The sequence below is a fragment of the Aotus nancymaae genome, unplaced genomic scaffold (assembly GCF_030222135.1).
Source record: "Aotus nancymaae isolate 86718 unplaced genomic scaffold, 86718_ANA_hifiasm-v0.15.2.pri h1tg000065l, whole genome shotgun sequence".
NCBI classification, from domain to species: Eukaryota; Metazoa; Chordata; class Mammalia; order Primates; family Aotidae; genus Aotus; species Aotus nancymaae.
In genome coordinates, this window is record NW_026988480.1 from 10,905,672 (window position 1) to 10,929,591 (window position 23,920).

At 42.6% G+C, this 23,920-nt stretch overlaps 1 protein-coding gene across 9 annotated transcripts in view; it reads right to left on the reverse strand.

Moving 5' to 3' along the window:
* The window catches only part of HECW1 (HECT, C2 and WW domain containing E3 ubiquitin protein ligase 1), a 445,591-nt gene that overhangs the window by 168,236 nt on the left and 253,435 nt on the right, over nucleotides 1-23,920 (reverse strand). The window contains exon 1 of one of the 9 annotated variants that reach the window (XM_064366744.1): nucleotides 11,933-12,127. The exons of the other annotated variants lie outside the window; for them this stretch is intronic. Within the exon in view, the coding sequence (XP_064222814.1) occupies nucleotides 11,933-11,977 (45 nt within the window). The 5' untranslated portion in view covers nucleotides 11,978-12,127. Of the gene's footprint in view, nucleotides 1-11,932; nucleotides 12,128-23,920 lie in introns of those variants that run through there. 9 annotated transcript variants of the gene reach the window in all.

Here is a 23,920-nt window from a genome sequence, read left to right on the forward strand (position 1 = left end):
AGGGGACCGGGTGGGTGGCAGACACCTGTAATCCCACCGCTTTGGGAGGCCAAAGTGGGAGGATCTCTTGAGGCCAGGAGTTCAAAATCAGCCTGTGCAACACTGTGAGACTCCTTCTCTACAAAAATTCAGCCGGGCATGGTGGTGCACACCTGTAGTCCCAGCTACTTGGGCAGCTAAGGTAGGAGGATCCCTTGAGCCCAGGAGTTCAAGGCTGCAGTGAGCCGTGATCACACCACTGCACTCCAGCCTGGGTGACAATGAGATCTTGTCTCTTTAAAACAACAACAACAACAAGGTGAGAAGCAGTGTGCAAATGAAAATGCTAGCTGAGATTAATCAAATAGTAGATTTTCCCTGATGGTTCTTTGGCTATACAGCTATTCTTCTTGGGTAGTGCAGACTGTTCTAAAAGCGAGGACACAGATTGTACCAAGTCCTGAAAAACAACTGAGTGGCATCTGCTCTAGTGCAGAGGTTCTCCAACTTTAGCATGCATCAGAATCACCTACAGGGCTTGATAAAACACATTGCTAGACCCACCCCGAGAAGGACTGATGCTGTAAGTCTGGGGAGGGCTCCAGCAGTCTGAATTGCTAACAAGTCCCCAGGTGATGCTGATGCTGGTGGTGGAGGGACCACACTTTGAGAAACACCACTCTCAAGGGTCTACCTCTCTTAAATGGTAATGGATAGACATCTTAAAGTTGTCTCTAACTAAGCCTCATCAACCCTCAAAACTGGCGTTCCCTGATTTTGAGCATGAGAACTAGGTTCTGGCGACCCCTTGGCCCACACAGGCTTTTGTTTTTAGGGTGTAGGCCTGCATCTTCCTCCAGAAACGATGACCTGCTCATTTGCATCCCCATTACCGGCACTTTGGTCCAGGCCCCACTCCTTTCTTGTCTGGATGACCATTATCCAGCCAGGTGTCCCCTCTGCCTGTGAAGGGGTCATCACTCCACTCTCTAGGCCGATCATTCTTATCTGGTTCAAACCTATCGAGAGGCACCCACCTCGCACAGGAAAGGCTGGGCTGTAGGCTGAATGGCACACTGATGGGTTTTCTTTGGCTCATAGAGTGTTTCAGCTTTTAGAAAATTAATTTTTAACATATATATATTTAAATCAGGAGATTCACTTAAAATGTGGATTTTAGACTTCTGCTAAAAAATCAGAATGCTGGCTGGATGCAGTGTCTTGTGCCTGTAATCCCAGCACTTTAGGAGGCTGAGGCAGGTGGATCACTTGAGATCAGGAGCTCCAGGCCAGCCTGGCCAACACGGTGAAACCCTGTCTCTACTAAAAATTTAAAAATTAGCCAGGCACGGTGGTACGCACCTATAATCCCAGCTACTCGGGAGGCTGAGGTACGAGACTCGTTTGAGCCCAGGAGGCAGAGGCTTCAGTGAGCTGAGATTATACCAGATTGCACTCCAGCCTGGGTGAGTCTCAAACAAAACAAAAATAAAAAACCAGAATTTCCAGCAGCAAGTCCCTGGGGCTGAGAAACAGCATCCTCTTCTGAAGCATCACACGTCCCCAGGTGTCCTGTGACTGCTTCTTTAATTCCAAGCACCCACTGCTTCGCATGTGACAGTCGTTATGTGGTACACCACTGATATGTCTTGTAATTAAAATTAGCAAGTTTTTCTAGCCTGGCAACATGAAAATCAATGGTGGGTCTGAAAGTCCATGGCATCTTAGATCTGATGACGTGTAATACTAACCTGGCTCCCTAGAAGCTTTCGAATTTGCAGTTCTTGCCCCAAACATTTGACCTAAAAATGTGACTCTGGCCATTATTATATTGCACAATAACCAAACCATGTTTTATTCCTTCTTTACAAAGAGATAAACAATTCAGGAATGGATTTAAGTTCCCTGGATGGATGGCTGGGAGCATTTACAGAGGTGGTCATAGGCAGGTGTACGATATAGTGTTGACAGGCAGCTGGGCTGGAACCAGCACGTCCTTTTCTCTGCCAGCTCCTCTTCTGTCTGTGTTCGGGTGAGGCAGTCAATTGCTCTAATGCTCAGTTTTCTCCATCAAATGGAGATTATAATACAATGTATCTCACTGAGTTCTCCCAAGAACTGAATGACATAATGTGTGTAAAAGTGTCACACATGCTCTAAATCAGGCTAATGTTATTTATATTGTATTTGTTTTTTAACCTTGGACTTCTGTCATTAAGAATTATGTTATCTGATTGTCTAATATCTGATTCCTTACTTTACAGATGGAAAACGTGAAGCATAAGCTGGTCAATCAAGGGGCCACGAGGTCACATAACTGGTCACACCAGACAAATCGGGGCCAGAGCCCAGAATCCTGAACCCTCCATTCACGGTGGAGGAGAAATCTGTTGCCATTTGTTAGATCACTTGGTCCAGCTTAGAAGAGTTATAAATATACCATAAGCTCAAAACCAATAAAAAGCATTGGTCTGTGTCTAACACCTATGAGTTATAGGTATAGTACATTTATATTGTTTGGAAAGGCTTCCTCCGTAAATGTCTTGCTGCTGTTAGCATTTTCTGCATGACTACAAGTCTGTAAAAGACCTGAAGATGGATGGTCCTGCTTCTCTGGTTGGTTGTGGAATGAGATAAACATACAGGCAAAAGCAAGAAGAAAAGTATTTAAAACTTAACTTTCTCCTTCAAACTCTAGGAAGCTCAGAGTTCTTTAATCAGAAAGACACCAACACTGTAGTCGTTTTGATGAATAAAGACCACAGAGAAAGACCTGGATCCTCTAAGACTTAGAAAAAGGCAGAACAGGAAGAGTGATCATGAATCTGTTTCCACACCTTGACTCATTCGGAGCCAGCTCAAGGGAAGCGGCTGGCTGGGGGCTGTGAGGGGAGGGGAGGGGAGGGAGAGCAATGGGATTGGTGGTGGGGAGAGATCCAGAGGGAGTGGAAGAATGAGGGCTGTTGCTTTCATGACAAGAAGAAGTGGCTGTGAGGAAAAGATGTGACCAAAACGCAGTTCTGAAAGCTGCCTCAGTGCCTTCTAAATGGCTGGATCATGTTTCTGCTCATCCAGACTCTGTTTGAAATACACACCTCGGAAAAACAAATGCATTGCCTTGCATGCCACACTGATCTGGATTGATTTAATATGTGGGTAGTCTTGCCCTTATGTTTCTATCCCGTTTTCTAAGGAATTCATGTCAAGCTGATATTTTAATTATTTTGTAAACAAAACCTGTCCTTATGTGAAATAAAAAAATAAAAGCAGAGTGCAGTGAGCTTCTGTTAGCTTCTACACCCTTCAGCTTGCCCAGATGAGGGAGCTGATGGACACATTCCTCCCTCATCTGAGCTCATTTGAAAGCCCATGGACCTGAGATGAAGGCTTACAGCTTGAAATGAAGGATGACATGGGTGACGCTGGTGGGGAAGTGTGTGGGGCAGAATTTCTGGAAGAGTCTCATTAGAAGACAGTAGAAACAGGCACTGGGGTAGGAGCATCTCCCTGATTACTTTGGGATCAGGCTGGGTCTAGGGGCAAGAGTTGGCAGCTCACATAGGGTCAGCTGTTCAAGCCGGGATAGCACTGCTTCTTCAGGGCTTATGCACATCCCTGGGAGTGGGTTTCTGTATTGCGTGGGTAGTTAGAAACTCTGGGCTGAGTTGGGATGGCTTGGCTCTTCTCTTTCCTCCTCCACCTTCAACCTCTAAATACCAGGAGGACCGGGGGACCCTTCTGAGCCTTTGCAGCAGGCAGGATTCTAAGATTGGCTCCAAGATTTACCGCAGGAACATCTGTGTTATATGTGCCCAGGGACTGTGAATTACTTGGGGATTAGGATGGCTGACTTTAAGAAAAAGAGATTATAAGAGTCTGACTTAATCACACAAACTCAATCTGGGCATAGAGGTCAAAGAGAGAGAGGAAGTCAAAGATTCAGGGTGAGAAGGATTTGACATAGCATTGCTGGCTGGAAGATGGAGGGGACCATATGGCAAGGAATGTGGGAAGCGTGAAGAACCCAGGGTGGCCCCTGGCTGAGTCAGCAAGGAAACAGGTACTTCAGTCCTAACCACAAGGAACTGAATTCTGCCAACAAGAATGAGCTTGAAAGCAGGCTTCTCCATAGAACTTCCAGAAGAGAACTCAGCTTGGCTGACATTGACTTCAGGTATTTCACCTTGCAATAGACTGAGCAGAGAATCCAGCCATACTGTCCAGGACTTCTGACCTATATACCTGTGAGCTAACTTTGTGATAATTTGTAACATGACAAAATAGGAAACGAATATGACCTTCTTCAAGCCGTTTCCTTTATGACCCAAAGCTCATTTTCAACATATTCTTTTGCCTTGGGAGAAATATCTGCCTGATTGTAGAACCAACAGCAGTTATCTTTCTCCTGGGGAACTGTGGCCAGTCTTCATTTTCTGAAAAACCACAAATTGTGCAAGTGGCCTTGCTCTTCTGTTAGAATGGATATCAGCCCTCCACCCCAGCTCTCTGAGGGATGGCTCTGCCGTGGTATGGAAGCTGCCCCACGCTTTACTGAGACCATGTGAATCAGACTGGGGGTGGGGAATGGGTGGGACCTGGACATATGTCCTCTTTAAAGCACCCAGGTGAGTCCAGTGTATACTCAAGGATGTGAATCACAAAATTGGAGGGGATAAGACAGAGGTAGACAGACTAATTTGGAGGCAGCTGCAACAGTCTCTGAGTGATAACAATGACTTGGGCCCTGTCTGTGTGCAGGAGGGGAGGGAAGGGGAGAGGGGAGACTGCCAAGTGATAAAATGGGTAGAACTTGGTGACCAATTGGAAGAGGGTGTTGAGGGAAGGAGAGACGCCCTTTTGGCTGAAGCCATTTCTTTGAATTCAGGATCTTTTTCTTACAAATTATGAAACTTCTTATAGTTACTGTCTTTCCAGACCTGGGTTTTGTCCTTTATCACCAAGTGCAGTTAAAGATGCAGGAGTGACAAGGGTTAGCCCTTTGCATCTAAGCATATGAGGTTCGAGGGGAAACCTGCTTTGATTCTACTTTTTAAAATAGTGATTAAACTAATCGACTGCAAAATCTTTGGGTGAATGAAATTATAGGAAATGTGTCGGTTGCTGTTCCATCTGGGTCAGACAGTCTGCTTAGTGAAGACAAGGGCTGCATTTTGCATAGAGCGCTTTCTAGCCACCCACTCCCTCTCACTGAATAGATGAGCAATTTTGAGGGATAATCCAAAGAAGAATGGATGTGGCTCATCCATGTGAGTGTAATGGCGAAAATGTGATAATATTTACTCCTCACTAAATGAAAAGTTGCCTAGAAGATGATTTTTTTTTTAAAAATGCAAACCTTTTCCCCCTCACTGACTTGCTTTAAAATTTCTGAGTTGTATTCCCATCTAAGAATATATTTAAGTTTCAGGCAAAGATGTATTTTTTTCTTGCTAATGTAACATCTTTTTTCCTGGGATGTGCCACAGGGATACTTAGGAAAAGCTCTCTAATCTCTGAGGATGGCCTTGCTGCCAGTCCCAGGCACACCAGCATCTCAGGGCCCTGTCTTCCTGCAGTGGCTGCCACATTCCCTCCAGAGGTGTCCCTGGAGCTTCCTGCTATCCACGGGTTTCTGGAGCATGGGATGAGTGAGTTAATCTTTCATTAAATACTGGTCAGAATCTAAGAACCTCACACCTATGTCCTTCCATGTTTCTAGAGGGTATGTGGAGAACCCAAAAAACAACACTCACTTGTGCTTTAGAAGTAACCAATAGTAAGTCTGAATAAATTACAGTTGACTCTTGAACAATGTGTTTGAACTGTGTGAGTCTACTTGTACATGAATTTTTTTTTTTTGAAACAGAGTCTCACTCTGTCTCCCAGGCTGGAGTGCTGTGGTGCAATCTCGGCTCGCTGCAACCTCTGCCTCCCTGGTTCAGTCAGTTCTCCTGCCTCAGACTCCCAAGCAGCTGGGACTACAGCTGGAGAGGATGTGGAGATATAGGAACACTTTTACACTGTTGGTGGGAGTGTAAATTAGTTCAACCATTGTGGAAGACAGTGTGGCAATTCCTCAAGGATCTAGAAATAGAAATACCATTTCACCCAGCAATCCCGTTACTGGGCATATACCCAAAGGATTATAAATCATTCTACTATAAAGACACATGAACACGGATGTTCACTGCAGCACTGTTTATGATAGCAAAGACTTGGAACCAACCCAAATGCCCATCAGTGATAGACTGGATAAAGAAAATATGGCACATATACACCATGGAATACTATGCAGCCATAAAAGGAATGAGTTCATGTCCTTTGCAGGTACATGGATGAAGCTGGAAACCATCTTTCTCAGCAAACTAACACAAGAACAGAAAACCAAACACCGCATGTTCTCACTCATAAGTGAAAGTTGCACAATGAGAACACATGGGCACAGGGAGGGAAACATCACACACTGGGGCCTGTTGGGGGGGTGGGGGACAAGGGGAGGGAGAGCATTAGGACAAATATCTAATGCATGCGGGGCTTAAAATCTAGATGATGGGTTGATGGGTGCAGCAAACCACTGTGGCACATGTATACCTATGTAACATATCTGCATGTTCAGAACATGTATCCCTGAACTTAAAGTAAAATAATAAAAAAAGAAATCCACATTTCAGTCATCATTTTGAACCACTCACAATCCATCTACTCCATTCACTCATATATCCAACTGCTCCCTCTACATCCATCCATCCATCTGATGGGGTAGATCCACTGTCTATTCATCTCACAGATACTATTCAGGGTCAGTAAATTTTTTTAAAAGAAACATCTTGAATGAGGGATTAAGCTCTTGCTTATAGGCAGTAACTCATTGATTTTTACACTTTCTAGTTTTCTATATGTTGTCCAAATATACATTTAGCTTCTCTATGATATTGAAATCCATGTATATTGTAACCAGAGAGCTGGAGTAGTCCCAGAGAGAAACATCATAGAAAAGCTCACAAAACAGTACTAATTAACTTTTACTGGGTAGTTACCCCATGTGGGGCAAGTGCTGAGAGCATCACAGGCATTGTTTCACCACGTCCTCAGACACACTTCCCACAGTCCTCCAAAGGGGCTCCTATTTTTATCACCTATCCATATCACTAAAAATCTAGAATTTGAGGCTTGGCTGGGTGTGGTGGCTCACACCTGTAATCACAGCATGTAGGGAGGCCAAGACAGGAAGATTGCTTGAGGCCAGGAGTTTGAGACCAGCCTAGGCAACATAGTAAAACCTCATTTCTACAAAATATATACAAAAAAAAATAGCAGCCAGGCATGGTGGCCACGCCTATAATCCCAGCACTTTAAGAGGCCGAGTCAGGTGGATCACCTGAGGCCAGGAGTTTGCAACCAGCCTGGTCAACATGGTGAAACTCCACTTCTACTAAAAACACAAAAATTAGCTGGGCATGGTGGCACATGCCTGTAATCCCAGCTACTCAGGAGGTTAAGACAGAGAATTGCTTGAACCTGGGAGGTGGAGGTTGCAGTGAGCCAAGATCGCACCACTGCACTCCAGCCTGGGTTACAGAGCAAGACTCTGTCTTAAAAAAAAAAAAAGTTAGCCATGCATGATACTATGCGCCTGTAGACCTAGCTACCTACTCAGGAGGCAGAGGTGGGAGGATTGCTTGAGCCCAGGAGTTCAAGGCTGCAGTGAGCTGTGATCAAGCCACTGCCCTCCAGCTTTGGTAACAGAGCAAGACTCTTGTCGTGAAGTAAATAAATAAATAAATAAAAGTAAGAACTTTAATTCTTCACAGCACCAAGATTCTAAAATGCCATCCACAGGTAGAAGATATATAACAAACAACTATATCCCGAATATACAAAGAACTACAAATTAACATGAAAAAAGTAAATAGCCCAATGGAAAAAAAGGACAAAATATTTTGCAGACACTTCACAAAAGCAGGAATCCAATGGCCAATGAAACTGGGGTCCTTAACATGAAAAAATGTTCAACTTCATTAATCAGGAAGATACAAATTAAAATTGTACTGCAATACTACCACACACCCTTCCACAGCTAAAAATAAAAAGACACACCGAGTGTTGGCAAGGATGTGGAACAACTGGACTCTCATACACTGCTGGTGGAAGTGTACATTTCTAAAGCCGCTTTGTAAAACTTTAGCAGAATCCACTAAAAATTATCATATGCATAAACCATGATCTAATAATTTCACCTCATTATATAGTCATCAAAAATCACATATATTGGCTGAGCCCGGTGGCTCATGCCTGTAATCCCAGCACTTTGGGAGGCCGAGGCATGTGGGTCATCTGAGGTCAGGAGTTTGAGATCAGCCTGGCCAACATGGTGAAACCATGTTTCAACTAGAGATACAAAAAATTAGTCGGGTGTGGTTGTGGGTGCCTGTAATCCCAGCTACTCAGGAGGCTGAGGCAGGAGAATTGCTTGAACCTGGGAGGCGGAGGTTGCAGCGAGCTGAGATCGCATCATTGCACTCCAGCCTGGGCAACAAGAGCAAACCTTTGTTTGGGGAAAATAAATCACATATATTCACCAAAAAAATGCAAAAAATATTCATAGCAGCAACACTAAACCCAAATGTTCATCAACAGTAGAATAATTTAACTGTTTATTTTTGTGTGACTGTACAGTCACACAAAAGAATGAGAAACTACAACACGGCATGGATTAATCCTACAAAGGTAATGTTGAGCTGAAGAAACTCAAAGAGGCTGGGCACAGTGGCTCAGTCCTGTAGTCCCAGCCCTTTGGGAGGACAAGGCAGGAGGATCACTTGAGTCCAGGAGTTTGAGACCAGTGTGGGCAACAAAGCAAGACTCTCCATCTCTACGAAAATTAAAAAAAATTTTTTTAAATTAGCTGGGTTGTGGTGTCACATGCCTGCAGTCCTAGCTACTCAGGAGGCTGGGGGCAGGTGGATTGCTTGAGCCCAGGAGATCAAGGTTGCAGTGAACCTGGTAACACCACTGTATTCCAGCCTGGGCTACAGAGTGAGACCTTGTCTTAACAAAAGAGAAATTGAGGCCCAAGGCCACCAAGTTATTAAGTGGTTGAGCCAGGGCATAACCCATGTTCATTGGATACAAATGTTTTATGGGCCAGCTGCTGTGTGCCAGGTACTGCACCCACCAGGGAGTGGTGGGTGATGGGGAACAGCCCTGAAGAGGACAGGTAGGTACATCCCTGCCCCTGGAGGCTGCCCTTTAGGAGGGAGGCAAACACAATTACAACATGAGCACCATGAATGAAAATAGTGATTGGAGAAAATAAAGAGCTGTCTGGAGAATATTTTAGATAGAGAGGTTATGGAAGGTCTCTCCCAGGAGGTGACATTTGGGAAAAAGACCTAAATGGGGGGAGTGAGTGAATTATATATTTGGGGGAACTGTCCCAAGCAGAGAAACCTGAAGTGCAAGGGCCCTGAGGGAGGAATCATTTTACTGTATTCAAGGGTCAAAAAGAGGAGGCTTGAGACTGGAATTAGGTTGAAAGGAAGGAGGCAGTGTCAGGCAAGGGCAGACCACCAGGAATGATGTGTGAACAAGCCACCAGCGAGTTCTGAGTGGAATTGTTATGTAATGGGATGGAAGTGATTGAGCGCAGAGGAAAGTGCATTATGTGGGAGAAGGAGGGGCTACTTTCAGGATCAAGGCTGCTTAAAGACAAGATGGGACGGGACCCTGGGTGCAAATGGAGAGGCTGGCCTGAGACAGTTGTCACTGGAAGGAGGCACAGCATGGGAGTCTGTGTGCAGGCAGGCTGGATGTGTTCTGATTGCCTTTATTTTCTCAGTGAGAGAGGGAAGCATACTGTAGGTGTGAGGAAAATGAAAGTGTAAAGCAGCCTTCTCTCCACATCAGAAAGCTGCAGCGCTTCTGGGAGTGAGCTTTAAAGGGTCCTTGAGATCTGTGGTCATAAGATCAAAGGAACACTCTTCCGCTGCCTGGAAGCAACTAAAGAGTGGACAGAGAATTAAGTTTAATGAGGGTGGGAATTTGCCCGGTGAGAGTGATGGGGGGTTGCAGGAGTAAGTGATGGATCATGGTGTTATATGAGGAGGGAGGGGAAAATGGAGTGGGTGCATGCAGTTAGGATCCCTGGGCTGGGGGTGGGAAGGGAGCTGCAGAGGTGGAGGTGGGAGTCTGAGAGTGGTGTACTTGGAACTGAGTTTGCAAGTGATGCAGGTATTGGTGTGGTGAAGTCCTAGAGAAGAGCTGCAGGAGTCGATGACTAAGGTGGGATGATACTAGGCACTGAAAAGCCTGGTGTGGGATGGGATGTCGGTTGTATAGGAATATGGAAACCATCAAGAATCACAACTGAATTATCTTTAAGCCCTGTATTAGAATGTGACTTTGGATAACAAGAACAGCTGTGGACAATTTTTGTCTGTGTTCACATGAGATTAGACTCATAGAGGGCAGAGCTCAGGACCCATAACTCCCATTTCTGGACGCTACTATGTAAACAATCCTAATGGCCAGGGGCTGTAACGCCCCATTTCAGTGTTTTGACTACTGTTTAGGAAAAATGGGGCCATGGGGTATTCTCTTTAGAATTTGGCAGTAAGTACTTACTAAATGAATGAGGAAAGCATTAGTGCAACTTTAATTTGCACAACCTAAGTAGAAACACAAACTGAGACAAATGATATTATCCACTTATTTATTTCATTTGTTCCCTTTATTATTCCAGGATATATTTTATGAGTGGGGACTAAGTGCACAGAAGATTGAGGCAAAAATTGCCTGTACAACTGTTGGGGTTGGGTATCCTATTAACCTGAAGGGGTGCCTTTACCCCTTCTCAAATGCACACAGCCAGCAAATAGGACAGCAGGCATTTGAGTCCAGTTTTCTTTGACTACAGTTGTGCTCTTAATTTCCTATGCCTGTTAGTCTAACACAGTGCTTGTGTGAGCAAGGACACACACCATAAGCAGTGACTACCTCATGTTCTATGTCTGGAAGGTAGGTTGTCCCTATTTTCTTTCCAGTTCAAAGTGCAAAGGGTGTTTTATTTATTTTGTTTGTTTTTTAAGACAGTCTCGCTCTGTGGCCCTGGCTGGAGTGCAGTGGCACAATCTTGGTTTACTGCAACCTCTGCCTCCTGGGTTCAAGCTATTCTCATGCCTCAGCCTCCTGAGTAACTGGGATTACAGGCGCGCACCATCACACCCAGCTAATTTTTTGTATTTTTAGTAGTGATTGGGTTTCACTATGTTGGCCAGGCTGGTCTCAAACTCCTGACCTCAAGTGATCCACCGGCCTTGGCCTCCCAAAGTACTGGAATTACAGACATGAGCCACTACGCCTGGCCCAAAGTGCAAAGGCTTTTAACCATGTGTATTTGGGATGTCTGAGAGAACAATGCAGAATCTTTCTAAGGCAAGTTATCTGAGAGAGCTCTGCTCATAAACCACAAGATTGTTCCAGATAGCTGTTTGTTACAGGCTGCTCTCTGAAAAGTTAGGTTCTGCTGCTCTTAAATAATCCTATTCCTGACAAATCCTCTCCTCTCTCCTCATCCATTAGTCACTGTGCACACGGGAGAGCAAAATCACCTCATACTGGCTCTCTAAGTCCTTAATAAAAGGCAAACTAAAGAGACTTAGACATTTCTAGAAATGAAGGGTCTGGAAAGAAAATGATTAATTACAATAACTAGATTACAAAAATGCAATGATGACAATTTTAAGCAAGCAAGTTTTTTTTTTTTTTGAATCTGAAAGTGTAACACACATATATACATATTATATACTTGGCCAATAAAATTAAATAGTTTCCAATTAACCTCAACTCTTAAAAACAGCAACTATTTATTAGTGACTATATGTAAATGTATCAATTTGGATATGTAACTACATTGTACCCATAAACTGGACATTAATGCTAAGGGTCTACTAACCTCCTTAGAAATGCAGTCATCTTTGGGTTCTGCCAGAGCAGCCATTTCTCCTAAAAGATAGTTTCAGTGAAGAATGCAGGCAGGGAAATTATCCATAGCCCTGGGGGAGGCATAGGAAAGTCCCCAGGATCAGACTTCCCTTTGATCCTCGGGCTGCTTGATAATTCCGACTTCCCTTTGGCAGGGAGCACAGATAAGGGCCTTTACACCCTGGCAACATGCCTGGGGACTTCATTAACTTAAGGGCTCTGCCATCTTTGCTGTAAGTAACATAGGAAAAACTCACAAGGAGAAAAAAAAAATGTTATCTCTGTGAATTCACATGCAAGGATTTGATTCTAATTTTTTAGACTCTTTCAGGAAACAGCAATGGAGAACACCCCTGATCTAAAAGCACCAGTCCTGTCTGAAGCTACAGAACCTTAAATCCAGGGACACCTTCACCTTGTTTAGATGGTTGAAAGAAGTGGGATCTAATGATCTACCAGAACCTGAGATTAATTATTGTGAGGGGGCAGAACCAGGTCACAGAGTGAACCACAAACTCGTGAGTAAGCGCATTTTGAGGGCTTTGCTCCCTGGTTTAGTGTTACTGTGTGTTTTCAAGCAAAGTAAATGAGTTGATCATAGTTAATCCACTTGCTCATCAACCTGAACTTCCCTTTGCTAATAGAGCAAGAAGGGTAAAAGGTACTGGTAGTAGAACATTCTGCCTTCAGAACAGGTTTGGAAATGTAGCTGGTGTGGGATGCCTGCCTCCCTAGCCTGGGTCTCACAGTGTTGGGTGAGGCCAGGGATGGGAAGAGCCCAGTCCTAGGTATCTCTGACCTGCTCAAATGGCTCTGTGCTACCACATTCATTCACCTGCTTACAGGTTAGACTAACTTTACTCATGTTGGCTCTGTGAGATCCTTGGGAAGTAAGAATTTACTTTTTCTCAAGACTTTTACCTGAAGAAAAGTCTTTTTTCTTCCCCCCTCCTGAGTGTGACCACTAAATTGAATGCTGGAGCTGAAAGTTACAAATCTGAACTCAAGATATTTATATTTGAAATTTCTTTTTTTTCTTTTTGAGACAGAGTCTCACTCTGTCACCCAGGCTGGAGTGCAGTGGCATGATCTCAGCTTGCTGCAACCTCTGCCTTCTGGGTTCAAGTGATTCCCCTGCCTGAGCCTCCTGAGTAGCTGGGATTACAGCTGCCCATCACCATGCCCAGCTAATTTTTTATATTTTTGGTAGAGGCGGGGTTTTACCATGTTGGCCAGGCTGGTCTCGAACTCCTGACCTCAAGTGAGTCACTCGCCTTGGCCTCCCAAAGTTCTGGGATTACTGGTATAAGCCACCATGCTGGGCTTGGAGTGTTTTTAAAAATAAGTGTTAAAGAATACTTCTTTATTTTTTATTTAGCTAATTGGTGCAATAAGTCATTCAATATATATTTAAGTAATAAAATAATAATACACCTTTGCAATCATTTCAGCATATCTCTTTATAGGTAACTAGTTTCCTTATTCACTACCAGTTTCTGCCATCCACAGTTTTCTCAATTCTGAAATCCTATCTTTGACATGGGTGATTTCTCTATTTTTACATGCTTGAGAACGTCTGTATTCGACATAGTCATACATCACTGACAACTAGTATGGTAGAGAAAAAATTTTTTTTCCCTTTAAATATACATCTTACCAAGCACATCTCAGTGCTGTGAAGAGAACATTCAAAGTTTCTTGGCCTTTGCTGTTTCCCAGGCGTCCGACAATTTCTCCTATTTGTTTATATAGCATTCTTCAGTTAAAAAATTCTTCCTCCAGAAACTCCTCAGCTCCTTTTGGAGTAAATTCAATGCAATAAACTGAAGGAAATTTGGGGAAATTTCACATGTGCTCTCAACATGATTCAAGAGAACATTTTTTCTTTAAAACTTTATAAGAGAGCAATGAATGGTAAGAAGGACTATGTATTCTGGAAGCTTGCTGTGTATTGGATTATTATTCTTTTTTCTTATTTATGTGTCTTCTAAATTTTTTTTACTATGAACTTACATATATATTTTATTATATCAATTCCAGCTGTCTGAATTTCAATTTTAATTAGGTATATATTTTTTAGATCAGAAAATGTTTTCATTTTTTTTCCAATGGTTATTATGTTTCTCTATTTTGTTTTTTTAGAAACATCTATTGTTCATAAATTAGATTTCTGGGTTTTAAAAAGTTCTATTTTCATCTCCAGTTTCCACTGTGCAGGGGATAATTTTTTTTTTTTTTAGTTTGTCTTCTAATTCAGTAATTCCTTTTCCCGTGGTCTCTAAGTCACATACCTGTGACTGTTGGCCAAAAGGTGGGACCCATTATCTTCTTACTGTCCTTACCATTCATTGCTCTCTTGGGAAGTTTCAAAGATCAATGTTCTCTTGAATCAGGTAGAGAACATGTGGAATTTACTAGAATTTCTTTACATTGAATTTATTTCAAAAGAAGCCAATCTCCATGAATTTTCTTCGTGTTTCTTTTTGTTTGAACCACAGAATACTTTTTATATGAAATGAGTGATAACTTCTTTCAATGCAAAGTATGTAACAACAAATAATTTTCCTGACCAAATAACCAGTGGAGTTTCCTCCAGAAAATACCTATATCAAGCAACCTGTGGATCCACCAACAGAGGAATGAATAATCGAAATAGAGTATATACATCCTAGGGAAAACTATTCAGCCTTAAGAAGGGAGGAAACACTGGCATGCGCTGCAACATGGTTGAACCTTGAAGACCTTATGTTTGCTGAAATAAGCCAGGCACAAAAGGGCAAACGCTGTATGATTCTGCCTACATGAGGTGCCTAGTGTGGTCAAATTCCTAGAGATGGGAAGCAGGATGGTGGCTGCCAAGGGCTCAGAGGAAGCAGGGAATGAGGAGCTGGTGTTTAATGGGGACAGAATTTCAGTTTGGAAAGATAAAAAAGTTCTGGAGGTGGATGGTGATGATGGTCACACAACAATGTAAATGCACACAGTGCCACTGAGCTCTACATGCTGAAAAATGGTTAAGATGGTCAATTTTGCTATGTATATTTTACCACAATTGAAAACAAAAAAAACCTTTAATCTACTATACCAGCCATTAGAAGGGGCATTTTACTCAAATTTGTATTTGTAGGTACAGGCAAAGAAAAAATAAGCTTAAAAAAAAATCCTGAGATTATTTTTTCAGAGCGAGACAGGGAAAAGAAAGAAAGAAAAGAAGAAAGAAGCCAGGCATGGTAGCACACACCTGTAATCCCAGCACTTCAGGAGGCCAAGGCAGGGGGATCACTTGAGGTCAGGAGTTCTAGACCAGCCTGGCCAATGGAGAAAACTCATCTCAACTAAAATACACAATTTAGGTAAAAAAATCACTTTAACCCGGGAGGCAGAAGTTGCAGTGAGCCCAGATCAAGCCACTGAACTCCAGCCTGGGTGACAGAGGGAGACTGTGTCAAAAAAAAAAAAAAAAAAAAGGAAGGTGGAACGACACCAAAGTGCATGGAAGACAGCACCACGGAGCTCACTGTGACACCTGCAGCGACTCCCCACGCCCTCAGTCTGCTTTGCCTCCATCTCTTCCTGCTCCAGGTCTGGGGCATCTCAATGATACTATAATCATCAGAAGTTCCTCTCCATTTCTGGCCTGAGCACTTTCTTCATTTCTGGTTTTAATTAAATCATGGTTTTCAGCATTGATCAGTTTTGTCTTTTCTGTTTATCATTCCCATTGGAATGGCGGTGGGGTTGATAGGTAGCCTAAGCAGGCATCTATTTCACCTGATGGATGTCTGACCCTTGCTCTGGAAAAGGAGGGGTTGGCTACTGTTTTAGCACTCTTGTGTTAGCATGACAACATTCTTTCCCTTTGCACCAAGGACTGAATTGTGACACTATGAGTCTGAGCATCTAGATAAAGCCAGACCAGTCATGAAAAGAAGGAAAGGAGAACTTTTTTTTTTTTAAAAAATGGGCTTTTCCCTTGTAAAAAATTATTTTAAAAAATTATTGATGTTAAGATAGTTAACAGAGAAAACACAAAAGGCTACAATCCCACTATTTTGATAATTCCTGTGATTTTTTTAAAGAAATCTATTGTTAGAAAACATAAACAAGTTTTTAAAAAGGAAAATAACCCTTTGTTATAAAATATAAACGGGTAAAAAAGAAAAGGCATAGAATAAGTGAAATCCTGTACACCCCACCTCCACATAATCCTCAAAGGTAGTCACTGTTACTTATTTCTTGTTATTCTTTCCTAGAAATAATTTTTCTAACTATTAATAAAAAAACTACATCAACAGGGTAATATTAAAAGCACTGCTCTGAGCCTTGCTTTTGCATTTCATAACACATATTGAGGCCAGGTGTGGTGGCTCATGCCTGTAATCCCAGCACTTTGGGAGGCCAAGGCAGGCAGATCAACTGAGGTCAGGAGTTCGAGACCAGACTGGCCAACATGGTGAAACTCTGTCTGTACTCAAAATACAAAAAAAATTAGCTGGACATGTTGGTGGGCACCTGTAATCCCAGCTACTTAGGAGGCTGAGGCAGGAGAATCCCTTGAATCTGGGAGGGGGAGGTTGCAGTAAGCCGAGACCATGCCATTGCACTCCAGCCTGGGCAACAAGAATGAAACTCAGTCTCAAAACAAAACAACAGAAAAAAACCCCATGACCAGCAAAAAATGTATTGGGAACTTTCTCCCATAATTACAATCTGCTCCCCTGCTGCTTCTGCCCTTAGAGTGTATCATCCAGTCTCCCTACTGGAGACACTGGCTTTCCTGTCGTTGCTGCTCTCACAATGCAGAGATGAATAATTTTGTCTATATATCCCAAACAGTTTTTGCAAATATGCCCAAGATAAATTTTGATACATTTGATAAATATTGCTAAACTGCCTTGAAAAAAATGAGCCCAATAGTGTACACATGCTTCTTTCACTCCCTCATCATCCCTGGGTACCACCAAACTTTTGAATTTTTGCTTTCTGATTGGAGCATTTAAAAAAATGGGCTTTAATTTCTTTTAAAGCAGTTTTAGGTCCGCAGCAAAACTGAGCAGAAAGCAAACCATTCTCATATATCCCATCTCCACACATGCACAGCAGCCCCCACTACCAATATTCCACACAAGAGTGGTATATTTGTCACACCTGATGAGCCTATCCTGGCACATCATTATCACCCAAGGGGTATACTTTCCATCGAGGTTACCCTTGGTGTTGTATATTCTGTGGGTTTTGACAAATGTATAATAACCTGTAGCCACCATCATAGTATCCTACAGAAGAGTTTCATTGCCCTAAAAACCCTTTGTGCTCCTCCTATTCATCCCTCCCTCCCTGCTAAATCTTCACAACCACTGATCTTTTTTACTGTCTCCATATGTTTTGAAGGTCATATAGATGAAATGTATAAGTATGGAGGCTTTTCACATTGGCTTCTTTCACTTAGTAATATGCATCTAAGATTTCTTCATGTCTTTTTATAGCTTGGCGGCTCATTTCTTTTTAGTACTGAAAAATATTCCATTGTTTGGATGTAGCACAATTTATCCGCTTGCCTGCTGAAAGACCTTTTGCTTCCCAGATGCCTCCAAGTTTTGGCAACTATGGATAGAGCTGCTGTAAACACGTGCAGATGTTTGTATGGATATACGTTTTCAACTCCTGTGGGTAAATACCAAGCAGCGAGATTGCTGAATCATATGGTAAGAGTATGTTTAGTTTTGTAAGAAACAACCAAACTGTCTTTGAAGTAGCTGTACCATTTTGTGTTTCCACCAGCAATGAATGACAGTTCCTGCTGTTCCATATCCTTGCCAGATGTTCTGTTGTCAGTGTTTGGATTTTGGCTATTTTAATAGGTGTGTTTGGTACCTCCTTGTTTTAATTTGCAATTCTCTAATGACGTATATGGTTGGGCATCTTTTCATAGGCGGATTTTCCATTTGTATATCTTTGGTGAGTTATCTGCCCAGGTCTTTTGCCCATTTTTTAATTGGCTTGTTTGCATTCTCACTGTTGACTTTTATGAGTTTTTGGTACACTGTGAATACGAGTTGTTTATCAGATATGTCTTTTGCAAATATTTTCTTCCAGTCTGTAATTTTTCTTCTCATTCTTTTGATGGAACATATTCTGTGTGTTTATTGGTCATAGAGGTTTTTTTCTCCCCTAAAAACTGACTTTAGGTTCTGGCCCATTTTTCAGATGGTTTGTCTTTTCTTTAACAATGTAAATTAGTTCATTTTGCCTTTGAAAGCTTAAGGTGTAACAGATTTATCTATCCCTTGATCATTTGAAAGACTTCACCTGTGAACTCATCCATTTTGTTTTGTTTTAGGGGAAGTTAACATTTTCTTTTGTCCATTCTGTGCTAAGCTCCTTGCCTCTAATCCCTAAGAAGTCAACAATTGTACCCCGCTGCAGAGAAAGCAGAGAAAAGCCTTTTGTTTAAGGAGTCTTCATTTAATTTTCATGTCCTTTTTTTTAGGTCACTGAATATATTCATGTCAAGATTCACATAAATATATTTATCTTGATGTGTTCGTTCACGATTTCTAGGTCAGGTGGTAAATAAGAACATTGCAGCTTTCGTAGTGCTGGCAAAGATGAAGGTATTCTCTCCCATAAAGGCAAAGGTAGATTTTTAGACTTTTAACAGTACCAAGACTGTCAGATTGACTCTTAATGTCAGCAAAGAGTGACACTGATATTCCCTATGACAGAAGTCCATTATCTTTCTGGACCATGAACCCTGTTTATCTGATGAGTACCTTGGATCCATTCCCTAGGAACATGTGCAAATGTATCCCTGAAACACCAGGGCTTTATAGATGTCCTGACACTAATTTCAGAATGTGGCTCTTACAAACATAGAAAGGATTTCCACTCTCCATTAGTGATTTGTTTCTAATTTATTTTCTAATGTCATTTCTACAGAAAATGCAACTTGTTGAGAAGGTTTAGAACCAACCATTGGGAATCACAGAATGCGATTCGGCATTTTGCTTCCTAGAGTCCAGAGAGGAAGGATATAAACCACCCCTACACTATGGCAGCTGAACCATGGCTAGTGGGAAGCTTGAGAACCATGGTTTGAGACCCCAAAATGCCTCTTTAGTGTGAGCTCTGGATCTCTTTCCCTCAAATGGAACAGGTTCCTTAATGCTGGGCTAGGATAGAATCAAAACTTCCAGGATGCCTCTCTGAGAAGGTTAGAGATTGTGGACAGGGCTTGGGTAAATTCTCTAGAGAGATGATGGCCAATCCCTTCCCTTTCTTTCTCTTCTAGAAGGACAAGATCACCTGAGGCCTTGCCCCAAAAGCAAATGTACAAATGTCCCTGCTGCTTTAGTCTGATCAAAACCTGAAGTGACTTTTGCAGAAGACATGTATATGAATAACATGCCACTATATTCTGGATTAAATTTGCTTATAAAAAATAAAAGGGCTTGATCAGAAATCATGGCTGTGTTCTGTGCACATTTCAGCATACTCCTTCTGAAAAACCCTGCATCATGTTCTGGGCCTGCCCATAATTAGTCCTTACAAAGTAGCCTATATTGTCCACTGCCAGAGGCAGGGAATAGTGCTGTGTCATTGCCTGTTTTCTTGTCTGTCTCCCTGCTACACACTTGCCCCCGTGTTAGACGGGTGGCTTGATGAGCATGGGGATTTGTCTTGTTCGGTTTTAAGTGCCTAGTGGTTAGCCCCAGGGAGCTTACTGACAAATATTTAGTAAGTACATAAATGAAATTGAAGCCACGGGCTACATAAAGATGCCCAGAATAACTGTTTGGAGCAGGCCTCCACAGTCGAGGGATAGAGTGCTGCATGTACTGGAGAGGTGGGAGCAGAAGGGCTGAGACGGTTGAAGCAGGTTCTGGGAAAAGAAGATTAGAGGCAAGAGGCTTTGAGCATCAGAAAACAATTTGCCAGATTAGCATTGAGAAAAAATGTGATGTGGATTCTCAGCTAGAAGAAATTATACATTATGTTGGTATCTAGCCATCAACTTCTATCATCCTTGGAAACTCCTTTTCTATTCCACCCTTGACTTTTTGGAATGGAAACAGAGTTTAAAAGTTAACAATAGCCAGAAAATCTTGTAAAATAATCCCTTAAAAAGTTGTTAAACCCTCTAGTGGCTGGGCACAGTGGCTCACGCCTGTAATCCCAACACTTTGGGAGGCCGAGGTGAACGGATCATCTGAGGTCAGGAGTTCGAGACCAGCCTGGCCAACATGGTAAAACCCTGTCTCTACTAAAACTACAAAAACTGGACAGGTGTGGGGGCACTCGCCTGTAATCTCAGCTAGGGCTGAGGCAGGAGAATCACTTGAACCCAGGAGGCGGAGGTTGCAGTGAGCTGAGATTGCGCCACTGCACTCCAGCCTGGGCGATAGAGTGAGACTCCATCTCAAAACAACAACAACAAAACAAAACAAAACAAAACCCTCTAGCAAATGTCTGGGCAGCATTAATCCTTTGCATGTAAATAAATCACATATGTAATTCTAGCTCAAGCACTCAAGATTACATTTATTATGTTTTATCTATATCATTTGATCTATAGCTCCTACAAATAAAAATGCTTTCTTAAATTCTGTTCTAAGAAAAGGTTAACAGACATTTATGAAGGGAATAAATAAAAAATAGAATAGTGTAGTTAATAACTTCTTCAGACTTCTTGCTTCCCTAGCATAACTAGAATTATTTCATTTAGAAACTGATTTTCAGAATATTAGGGACAAAGTCTTGAAATTTTCTCATCATAACATTGTTAATGAAGTTTCTTTTTAGTGCTGGTTAGGTAAGTACTGGTGATATGCTGCAAAAGTAAAATCTGGATGTGATAATAAGGCAACAGGGAAACAATTCACAAAAGGCTGCTATGGCTATTATAAAATCCAAGTAAAAAATTAAATGTCGGCCGGGCGCGGTGGCTCACGCCTATAATCCCAGCACTTTGGGAGGCTGAGGCGGGTGGATCACCAGGTCAAGAGATCGAGACCATCCTGGTCAACAAGGTGAAACCCCGTCTCTACTAAAAATACAAAAATTAGCTGGGCATGGTGGCGCGTGCCTGTAGTCCCAGCTACTTGGGAGGCTGAGGCAGGAGAATTGCTGGAACCCAGTGGGCAGAGGTTGCGGTGAGCCGAGATCACGCCATTGCACTCCAGCCTGGGTAACAAGAGCGAAACTCTGTCTCAAAAAAAAAAAAAAAATTAAATTTCATATCACTTTTCCAAAATACCATGGGGCCAAGTTTCCAAAATCAGAGATGGAAATAGCGCCATGAATCTGGTGAAATCATGAAAGCCAGAATCCCAACTAAACCCTTAGAAAGCCCCATTTTCTTGCAATTTGAGGAAATTGACTCTGAAATTTCCCCAAGTGTCTCTTTGTGCAGAGACAATTCTTTACATAGCATAATGAATAGAAAACTACAATTAAGAGAAAAATAGCATCTTGGGCAGTCTTGTGGTTCTGAGGTCTGCGTAAGGCTGCCTGCTCTCCCAGGATCTCAGGGGTCGCTGGCCCACCTCACTGGGGCAGTGCAGTCCATCCCAATTAAGAGAACAAACTCTTTCCTCCTCCATTAGTTTTTGGATACCTCTTTCTGACACATTTCAAAGGTAAAATTGAGACTGAACACAGTGGATGAAGGGGATCTTTTGGCAACATCAGGGACCTTCACCCCAATATTGATGATACATTGTGATTGACACTTATTGGGACCCAGTCCAGCCATTTAATCTCTGCCAAGCACAAGGGCTCAAGACCATTTATTATAAAGCTGAGGTGTCTTCCAAATTAATTGGCTTTTGTCTAACAATTCTAGATAGCTGCTTCCACCAGTCAGCAACCTGTGAATTCCTTTTGCTACTGACTTGGTTGAAGCATTTTCCAGGACATTTTATAACCTATAGCAGCTGGTCCATAGTTACTTTATTATGAGTTAAAATATTTTTTTAAATATCTTTTAAAATTCCCAAGAAAAATATTACTATAGTCAAAGGTAATGACCTAGAATTTGGGGAAGTGGGGGTGTTCATCAATTATTTGTCCACTGCAGGAGACTCAGACTGGTGTGGAGGGAAATATTGACCCTATTTTAGAGTGCTAATTTAGCCTATATTGGTGGGGAAATGTCCTATTAAGTTGCCTTTTTTTTTCTTTTTTTTGAGGATAGTGTCAACTTTACCTCTGCTCAGGGGGTCTGATAAAGTAAATGAATCTGTAAACATGAACTAGTGAAAAGATAGTTTAAGTTTGTTCTTTCTTCTTATTTTATTTATTTATTTATTTTTGAGATGGAGTCTCACTCTCGCCCAGGCTGGAATGTAGTGGTGTGATCTTGGCTTACTGCAACTTCTGCCTCTGAGGTTCAAGTGATTCTTGGGCCTCATCCTCCCAAGTAGCTAGGATTGCAGACATGCACTACCATGCCTGGCTAATTTTATCTATCTATCTAGCTAGCTATCTATAGAGATGGGGTTTTGCCATGTTGACCAGACTGGTCTTGAATTCCTGGCCTCATGCGATCCACGCACCTTGGCCTTCCAAAGTGTTAGGATTACAGGCATGATCCACCACACCCAGCTGTTCTTTGTTCTCTGGCAAAGAACTTTACTTTGAATGTGATGCTGTTCAGTTATTATCAAAAACTTGGTTGCAGAGGCACTAGATTAACATGGAGGAAGAAGGAGAGGATCTTCCTATGTTTACTTCCAACTTCTCATTGAAAGAGCCAGAAGATACAGAATATGAAGTAAATAAATAAACAAACAATAGCAATCTGAGGTGAGAATAAAAATAATCCAGTGTAACATAATCCTGATGGGATTTCCACACATTTTAATGCTGATAAAAACAACATAAGAAATACATTCTTCGACTACACATGGCCTAGCCTCTAAATCTGGAGGGGCCTGTACTCCAGAGTAGATGGCCCCACATGGGGTGGAGATGTCATGTGCGCAGCCTGCCCCACACGCTGGTGGCCTTTCCCAATTGCTTGGACCCTGCCAGAGTCATTCCCCAGCTACCTATTTTTTTGTATCCAGAGGCTGCAGTCCCAGGCCTCAGTGTGGGTAGGGAGGAGGCCCCCTGCACTGCCAGGTGAACGCTCCCCAGGGAGGGTCTCATAAACCAGGTGTGGGAGCAGTGTGCTTGGGACCTGAAAGACTCTCATTTACGTGGCTCACACCAACAGCTTCAGACTACATCGGAGTCTCCAGTACTGTAGAAGAACCAGCAGGTGAAGGGAGGGCCCCACTCCCTCCAGCAGCCCCTACACTTGATGCCGGCTGGGTGCCTGAGAGTGGGAAGAGGAGGATGTGAAAATCCACTGCAGGGTCAGACTCGGCAGAGCAGCCAGGTTATTTTCAGTGGACTGTGTGTTGGGCAGAGGACAATTTACCCACTCTATCTTTGGCAAACTGTACGGATAGGCTGATTTCTGTTTTCTTGATGTATAATCAGAGAGAGAAAAACATATCATGGGGCTTATTTAAGAAGACTGCAATGCACGGGGGCAGTTAGCAAGGGCCAGACTATGGAGAGGAAGAGCTTGCCTTTGACAATGATTTTTCTACAGAAAATAAAAGAAAGATATAAAACATGATAGGTGCTCCCAATAAGACACAAAAAGTATGAAAAACAGGGTGCAGGAGGAGATATAGGGACAAGGAATCCCATATTCTTTAAACCTAAGACAACTAGGTCTCCTTCCCTGCCAGAGCTGAGCCATTTCTCACCCCATGCCTTTGTACAGGCCATCCCTTCTGCGGGTCTTGCCTGTCTTCGAGGCATGGCCAGAGCCTGCTCATGACACCCACCTCAGTCCACGTCCCCTCCTCCCCGGCCAGCACAGCTGCTGCAGGTGCCTAGTCACGGCTTTCTCTGTACACCAGCACAGCAGGCTTCATGCTCCGGTACTGGAGACTTTACATAG